The sequence below is a fragment of the Oreochromis aureus genome, linkage group 12, assembly GCF_013358895.1.
Source record: "Oreochromis aureus strain Israel breed Guangdong linkage group 12, ZZ_aureus, whole genome shotgun sequence".
Lineage (NCBI taxonomy): Eukaryota > Metazoa > Chordata > Actinopteri > Cichliformes > Cichlidae > Oreochromis > Oreochromis aureus.
This window is the reverse complement of record NC_052953.1, coordinates 9,550,218-9,558,662: the sequence shown is the minus strand read 5'-3', so window position 1 is coordinate 9,558,662 and position 8,445 is coordinate 9,550,218. Positions and strand designations below refer to the sequence as shown.

Below are 8,445 nucleotides of genomic sequence, written 5' to 3'. Positions count from 1 at the left end.
GGTAAATGCCAACAGCAGGTCAAAGCTGTCAGTGTCACAGTGATGCCACACACAAACTGAAAGTTCAAAGGTCAACAACTATGCTAAAAATCAGTAAGGGTGACAGTTTTGTTGTATGCAACAGAAAATTCAGGTCATAAGCAGGAAGGAAGAAGACACTCTGACCTGACACTTGACCTTTGCAGGCCACTGAATGTCACCCAATCTGACTGACGTATGCAGAAAAAGCTTTTAAGACACCTTCTGGGTGGAGCAGAGTCACAAAAGTGAAACTTTACCTAAAGCTATAACTCAGGCATAAGATGTTTATGACCAACCACTTACTGATCAGTGTTGCTGCTGATGCATCGTGTCTTCACCTCAGGGCAGTCTTGTGACACCTCCACAAACCTATAGCCAGGAGGAAGAGCCTCAGGGTGGCTAACGTGACAAACAACCCATTCACAGTCTATATCAGCTCCAACACTGTTCTTACTGCAGGCTATACTTGCTGACATTTAAATTCCAGCACAGTTTTTAAATGCTAAGAATTTGTTCCAGTTTAGTGGTTGCCTTTTCCATCAGCTGATGGTACATAGCTCCAGCTAAAAGGTCTATGGAGAAGTACTTGCTTTCAGCACCAGATTTAATTTAGTATGAACACACCAGGTGCTGCTCCATCAGCAAAGGGGCCATGTAGGCTCCTGTGTACATTTTAACATAGAGTTCAGGAACTGAAGGCAGGTTTCTGATGTCACTGTCACATGGCTGCATTCAAGCAGACTGTGTTGCTGGCAAAGAAAACTGAAACTGCGCATTAGACAGTTCACTGACTGCATTGGAACAGCTTACTAACTTAGTTTGTTTCTATAAATAGGGATCATCAGAGCTCAAAGAGGGGAAACAGAAGTCTCTCTGTCCCAGCAGTCTTTTCCCTGATGTTTAAACAGCAGGAGAGTCCGGGGACCTAAACTGGAGCTAATTAGCTAATTCATGAGGCCTGAAGGGAGCAACATGTGATTTAATGCAGTCGACAGCAACAGCCATGTTTCTTAACAACAGGATTTGTCATTATTTTCTATACAATCTGAACAGTTTCTCACATTAGCAGTAAAATATGGAAAGTACGCTTTAAGAGTGAAGTACAAATGTATCCTGGGAAACACAGAAGGATTATAGGCAAGTCATCTCTACTGGAGTGTTGTATCTAAAGATATGCTTGACTTTGTAGTTGCAGTAGCACATATGAAAACAACATCTACTGCTGCACACTGAGGGGACATAGGTTTGTTTTAAATCAACACCTTAGATCAGACATGGCTTGTTACACACACCATATTATGTTGATATGTAGATTAGTTACACTGGCATTCTTACTAGAGAAGTGACATTTCTTTTCTGAATAAGGGCAGCGACTTTTGGCTTATAAGATGTCAGTGCAATCTGAAGACAATGGTGAAGAGAACTGTCATTCAGTGAACAACGAGAGCTGCTTTTTATCGAGTTTGTACGTGAAAAGCTTGATTCATGTGTATGTCGACCCAAACATACCGAGCATGACGACTACTACTTTCTTAATGTTAGGAAACTGGTGGGTGTTGACATCAGTCCAAAACTCGTCGGTGGAGGGGCTCACCGCAAAGCCCCCGTCTGTTACAACACCGAATGGGTCTCTGGCAAAACTCATCACCTCTGTGGGTAGAGCGAGTCCATGTAATCGACCAGAAAGGTTCTCTTTCAACTTCGCAATGAAATCAGTCATCACATCCACGACTTGCACCGGTGATGAGATGCATTTGCGGAGTGTCGGAAAATGCCCCCTGTGCTCAACTCAGTCGAAAAAAGGTTCATCTTGACTTTAAATGCACACAATGTTAATGACAGTTTTGGCTCTGTAGTCAAACATTTAGGTTATTTAGATGCTTGAGTATGTCGCTCAGAAAGCAGACATTGGCCATAAAGCTGTTGTCCAGAATATCATTCGTGTTTCTGCTTCTTTTCTTTTTTTTCTTTTTTTGCGTGCTACTGGGAAAGAAAGTTGTGATCTCCTCCCTTTGAGCACCGCAACACGCTCACTGCAAATTAAACACAGGTTTGGCATTTGGATTTGGCGGTAAATTAAACAAGTACTCGACAGTACTTGTTTGCTGTAAATGTGACACAGTTCACATTAGCAAAAGAAGCTATTTTAACCAGTGTTCCTTCCATATAATAATTCGTAGTTTTAGCAAATTAACTATAGTTTTTCTCTGCCTTTTGATTTTATTTTATTTTTTTTGGATGACCATTCAAGGCGCTTCCGCTGTTACCATAGTTACTGAGTAACAAACCGCCGTCGGACGTCACGAGTCAGCAAACGTAATGCTTGTTTTTCGTGGGATTTTCCAAAACTGATTAACAGATAATATTTAGGAAAATGGAGTCAAAAACCAAACAACCAATTTTTCCTTGGTAAGACACTTATTTTTCTTTTATTTTCTTTCTTTCTTCTTCTTCTTCCCTTTTTTTTTTTTACTGTACTGTACTTTTTTTATTTACATATAAAATATTTGCATTCGCCCTTTTTAACCACGGCTAAGACAAGTGTCATTGCACTGTCTACAAAGATGTATTTGTGATGTAATAGTGTTACCTAATGTTTCTTGTAAATACAAATCGCACTCATACAGAGCATCCCCTTTCAGATTGGTTTATTTATGGCAAACAGCAATAAATGCATTTACTCATCTACAAGCAAAATTATTTCAGCTTTATGCTACTGTTGTATTGCAGTGCAGCAGGCCTGCATGCTCCAGTTAATTTATATGCTGAAAAACCTAACCTTGCATATAAAACTGTATAAATAACATAAGGGCTTATCTAATGAATTTAACTCCATCTCACCTAGGTTCAACAATAACATATAAAATGGCTAAAATAGGACAGTTAAATAAAATACATCAATTATATTTTCCTGCTAATTTCTTTGCTTCTACACTTGAGGGACAATTTGCTTCTAAGAGCCTTTTTCTTAGTTGTATTATTGGCAGTATTTTATGTGTGCAATTGTATTAGCTATTTCAGATACTTTTCGGTACTTTGCAGTGGTTTATTACAAAAAAAGGCAAATTTACTGTGAAACACCTTTTATAACGTAGCGTACAAAGTAAAATAAAAAGTACAAAAAGTTCAAAAAAGCCATAGTTGTGTTATAGGTTAATGCTTACATTGTTCACCATCACTGATGCTGCCTTTCTGACCTACTTCCTGTGTTTGCTCACATGACCTGAACAAGTATGAGGCCAGGGATGAGGAGAGTTGAGAAATACGTAGAATTCAGATGAGGAAGAGGAAAAGGGAGAGGCAGGAATAGAGAAGACAAACATGGTACACTATATCACCGCACGCATGGAAAGAGTGCTATTTAAAATAGTCACTGAGCTGCTTTATTTATATCTTTATTTATATTCTAGAGGATGAGAGATGTGCATATAAGTGGGGGTTTGATGTATGCCATTATGCTGCTGAGAGAGAGGCAACACAGCTGGAAGGTTTACCCTGGTTAAGAATTTAAATATCTCTGAGATTAACAACACAGTACATAATAAATAATAAGACAGCATCAGCCTGCAAGTAATGTAAGTGAACTAGAGAAACACAAATAACAAAAATATCATGCCACTGTTCTTAAGTGGGTAAAAGGATTAAATGCTGACAAGCCACAAGAATTAATAAATAACAATAAAATTTTTAAGCAGGGAAAATTTATTTAATAGCAATATTGTTAATTATTAGATTATATAATTAATTATCTGTACTGAATGCCTATGAATGGACATGTGGACACATCAAGTTACTTCCTAATATAAATGCTAAATTTCAATTTGTTGTTGTTAAAAACACCACTGTGCTGGCTCAGTTTTTCCACCAATTGTTTGAACTTTAAAAAAGTGTGTAAATGGGTGAATGAGACATGTTGTAGAAAGTGCTTAAGCAGAGTAGAAAAAAGCTACATGAGAGACAGTCAATTAAGCAAAAGACTCATTTGAAATTTCCAGATTAAAATGAGTAATTTCATAAAACAAAGCACACTTAAGGAGGAAACCATTTATTTTTAAAGGGTAAAATCCTGAATCTCGGAACTTAGGATCCATTAAGCAACTTCTGGCACTTATCATTTTATATGAGGTTTAATTTCAGAAACTGTATTCTCACAAGTCGAGTTAAATAGAGAGCGCCTGAAAAGTTTGCTGGCTATGCCCCAAAATAAGGTTTTAAATCTCCAAGAAGATATACTACCACTGTCTTTGTTGATAGATTTTTGCGTATATTTTTCATAAAATTCTGAATGACCAAGGAGGCTCTTAGTTAACAAAGGTGATGAATACAGTTTTCATACAACTAATAATCCCCTTGGAAAGCTTATAAAGGTCACACTACCAGAAGCAAACACAGCTTTCTTTGCGGATTGTAACATAATATATCTGAAACTGGTGAAAGTCGTACACCAGAATACTCCAATTTCCCTAAGTAAGAATCTGAAACTTGAACTTGCTTTAAACCGCGCAATGCTACAAAATATGATATCGCTACTGCCAAACGTTCCGAAAGACAGATAAGGGTGTTCATGTAGGAGAATGTTTTTACAGTATCACAAAGTCTAAACAGAAGAACATTGTGTTGAATTCCATCCCAGCAAAAAAATAATAATTAAATAAATAAATAAACTATCAGGCCTTTTTAATATAAACCATTTTATCATTTGAGCAGATTAAGAAGGACATGGAAGTTAGTACAGACTGTCTAGCTGGCAGAGGTAAATATAAAGACAACTCAGAGAACAGAGTGCGTGTATGTGAAGCAGCATGTTACCTTTTCAAATACACAAAAAGTGGAGTAAAAGTTCGCCTATATAAAGAGACACTCTTTTTTTTTTTAAAGTTTGATTCCTGAAGGATCAGGCTCCATGACATATTAAAGACGTCACATGACCAAACTTTAGAAAAGCTCCTAAAGGTAGAATGGGAGGCAGAGCCCTCATTTGACACGCTCCTCTCCTGTAGAACCAGCTATCAGTCTACAATCAAGAGACAGACGCTCACCACTTTTAGGTTTTTTTAAAGCTTATAGGTAGGGCGAGATTAGGTGAGTCTGAACCATGCCTTAGTTAGGCTGCTATACAGTCAGGCTGCTGGGGAATTTCCCATGATGCACTGCATATCTTTTATTCTCCACTCCCACTACAGCATTCTCTCATAGTTTGTGTTTTGTGCATTGTGTCTTTCCATTCACTTCCTCCTTCTGCTTGAGGTTTCTTCCTGTTAAAAAGAACGTCTTCCTCTCCACCATCACTGACCCCTTCCTGATTTCCTATTTTTTTGTATGTTTGTCACACAAAAATGTTTCAAATCATCAAAAATATTTAAATATTAGACAAACACAGCACAAGTAAACACAATATTCAATTTCTGAATGACGGTATTAAGAGGGAAAACAATATCCAAACCTACATGGCCCCTAAATCTAATAACTGGTTGGGCCAATTTAGCAGCAACAACTGTGAAAGAGTCTTTTTCAACACTGAGAAGGAATTTTGGCCCACTTATCTCTGCAGAATTGTTGTAATTCAGCCACGATGGAGGGTTTTCAAGCATGAACCGCCTTTTTAAGGTCATGCCACAGTGTCTCAGTTGGATTCAGGTCAGGACTTTGAATAGGCCACTCCAAAATCTTAAGTCATTCAGAGATGGACTTGCTGGTGTGTTTTGGATCATTGTCCTGCAGCAGAACCCAAGTGAACTTCAGCGTCCGGTCACAAACAGATGGCTGGACATTCTCCTTCAGGATGTTTTGGTAGACGACAGAATTCATGGTTTTACTATATCAAGTCTTCCAGGTCCCGAGGCAGCTTAACAGCTCCAGACCATCACCCTACCACCACCTTATTTTACTGTAGGTATGACGTTCCTTTTTTGAAATGCCATGTTAGTTTTACACCAGATGTAACGGGACGCACACCTTCCAAAAAGTTCAACTTTTCTCTTGCCAGTCCACAGAGCATTTTCCCAGACGTCTTGGGGATCATCAAGATGTTTTCTGGTAAAACTGAGACGAGCCATTGTGCTTTATGTTTATGCAATCACTACGACCCGTACTCTTTCATGGCACGCATTTTTAATTTCTCTTTGCTATTTGGGCTGATTGGGACCTGATGAATATAAAAACAAAGAGTTATGTGATTTTTTTTTTCCCCTGATTTTTGTTTCTGAGAAAAATAAGATCCACATTTGAGGACATTCGCTTTAAATTTCGATATGACAGTGGCAGTATAATGTCTAGTATTCTGTTCTAGACAACCCAAAATGTGATGTCCACCTATGTGGACGCCAGGTCCTAGGAGGTTAATGATAAACACCCTCATTTAGAAACTGCATTTTGTGCTTTCTTGTGTTATCTTTGTCTAATATTTAAATTCGATGATCTGAAAAATGTAATTGTGACAAACATACAAAAAATAGGAAAGGGGCAAACACTTCTGTCACAACTGCTGTTGTGATATATATAAATTGCACATTTTCAATCTTCTTCTTAACAGTATATGAAAAACAGCTTCTAGAAAAATATCTGTGTTGTTCAACAGGAAATACATAATGAGCGTCTGCTTTGATACATCTGATTTTGTTTCTCTGAATAACACAAATTCGCTTTTACTGGGTTGTGTTCATGTTATTTCACATAGTTTTTATGTTTCTCTAAATCCCCAGGTACAGGGAAAGGTTGCAAGCAAAGTATCTTAAAGCCCCGGATAACAAGCTGTCATCTAGCAGGTGTTGGCGTTTTACAAACTCGAGTCTCTGCTCATCAGTGACACCTGGGGTCGACACAGGAGTCTCACCTCTTATTTTCCCGGGGACTCAACAGCACAACTCCAGTCAAAAGCCTAGAAAGAGCATCTCTAAAGAGCATGCCTGCTTCTCAAAGCAGATGATCCAGAAGCAGATTCGCAGTACGTATGTCGCTTCTGTAGAGGAAAAACTCAAGCAGCACCCTCTGGCTATGTACCCTCACTATAAGGATCACCTGACTCCTGAAGTAAGCTCCTCTATGCCAGAACGACATAACTTCGGGTTAGGCAGATAAATGATGCCTGAATGAAGGCAAATACCTTCATACTGTGTTAAAACATATTTACATGGTCTTATTGTTCTCTAGTTATTTAATCGGGTGGTGGCTGTTTTAGACCCAGATATGTGCGTAAGCAATGCCTCTGGACTTCCTGCACCTTCAGAAGACCTTGCAGAGGAGGAGGTCAAAACAGGAAACACCCAAACTTAAAATGTAGGTACACACGCAGCTTAGAAATACCTGGATGTTTTAGTAATGCCCAACATGACTTCTCTGCATTTTAGCCACCATGATTTGGATGTCATTGATATCCAAAATCCAACTCCAAGAAACCCTTATATAACCCTTATATATAATAAAAAACAAATGTAAAGGGTATCAAGAGAGGCCAGTTGGTCTCAGTAAAACAACTGAACACAATTAAGGACATCAAAGTATAGTTTTCAGGAAATAGTCTGCCTTCCTGGTAAGAACAAGTTTGTTATCTCAAACTTTTTAGTTTGAGATAACAAACTAAAAAGAGAGCATGAACATTACTGTTTCCCAGAAGTTACAAAAGAACTAATATAGTCTCATAATGACATGAGACTTATGTTTGACTTTTGCAGGATGAATGCTTCTGATGATGCTCCTCCTTGAAGTCTGTTTGCCACCAATTGTGCCCATTCAAGCACACAGCAACTTCTCAGGTTGTGTATAAAATCCCAACCAGGAAGGCCATTTATATTTCTAAAGCAAGAACAAAATTCAGTACAGATCACAAATATAAGTCAAAAATAATTTTTGATATCTGTTATTTGGGGAGGGAAAAAAACAGTTACTTGCAAAAATAAACAAATTCAAGAGTCCGGCAACAGGTCCAAGTAGCTGAACTAAAATGTAAACAAGAGATAGAATGGGGACTTGGATCTGGCACAAATCTCAAGAAAATCCATCGTCCTTTCCCGTCTAACATAACAAACAGCTGGTTTTACGGCAAGTAACACAAACCATCAAGAGTGAAGAGGATACAAAATATTTGGATTTGAAGACCTGTGTGTGGTGGGTCCACATCGTTTGTATATGGAAAAAGCTCCAGAGGATACAAAGGACAAGGGTGTTTAAGTATGACTTTATATCTAAAGAATCTCCTTTTTTTGAAGAGTAAGATAAAGATCAAGAACAAGAGGTGTGTATATTTCTGTGAGCATATAAAGGAAATATGGATAATTAAGAAGTGCTTATAAACAAAGGACGGCAGAAGATTTCCAGAGTCCCTAAAAGTAGCCGGAACTGTACTAGATGTACTGTATGAGCAGCATGTGTCCCAGCTACTTGAATTACAGCTTTTATTATAAATTTATTAAAAATCTATGCTATGAA

General features: G+C 38.1%; 1 protein-coding gene across 3 annotated transcripts; it reads left to right on the top strand.

Moving 5' to 3' along the window:
* The first annotated feature begins 865 nt into the window (after window positions 1-865).
* Window positions 866-8,441, top strand: zgc:158260 (uncharacterized protein LOC571389 homolog). 3 transcript variants are annotated; one of them, XM_039620626.1, is made up of 4 exons: window positions 866-1,824; window positions 6,723-7,050; window positions 7,171-7,296; window positions 7,692-8,333. In XM_039620626.1, the coding sequence occupies exons 1-3, from the start codon at window positions 1,793-1,795 to the stop codon at window positions 7,291-7,293; spliced, it is 483 nt and encodes a 160-aa protein (XP_039476560.1). In that variant the 5' UTR covers window positions 866-1,792; the 3' UTR covers window positions 7,294-7,296; window positions 7,692-8,333. The 3 variants fall into 3 exon arrangements, with proteins under 3 accessions (XP_039476560.1, XP_039476559.1, XP_039476561.1); XM_039620625.1 differs by lacking the exon at window positions 866-1,824 and adding an exon at window positions 1,851-2,430 and having other exon boundaries at window positions 7,692-8,441; XM_039620627.1 differs by lacking the exons at window positions 866-1,824; window positions 7,692-8,333 and adding an exon at window positions 1,852-2,430 and having other exon boundaries at window positions 7,199-7,291.
* The last annotated feature ends 4 nt before the right edge of the window (window positions 8,442-8,445 follow it).

What these genes read in the sequence shown, in the direction of transcription:
- zgc:158260 (XM_039620625.1), top strand. Translation starts at nt 2,396, where the DNA reads ATGGAGTCAAAAACCAAACAACCAATTTTTCCTTG. An exon ending in AAACAACCAATTTTTCCTTG is followed by an intron (nt 2,431 to 6,722) that starts GTAAGACACTTA and finishes CTAAATCCCCAG; the next exon opens with GTACAGGGAAAGGTTGCAAG. An exon ending in AGGATCACCTGACTCCTGAA is followed by an intron (nt 7,051 to 7,170) that starts GTAAGCTCCTCT and finishes ATTGTTCTCTAG; the next exon opens with TTATTTAATCGGGTGGTGGC.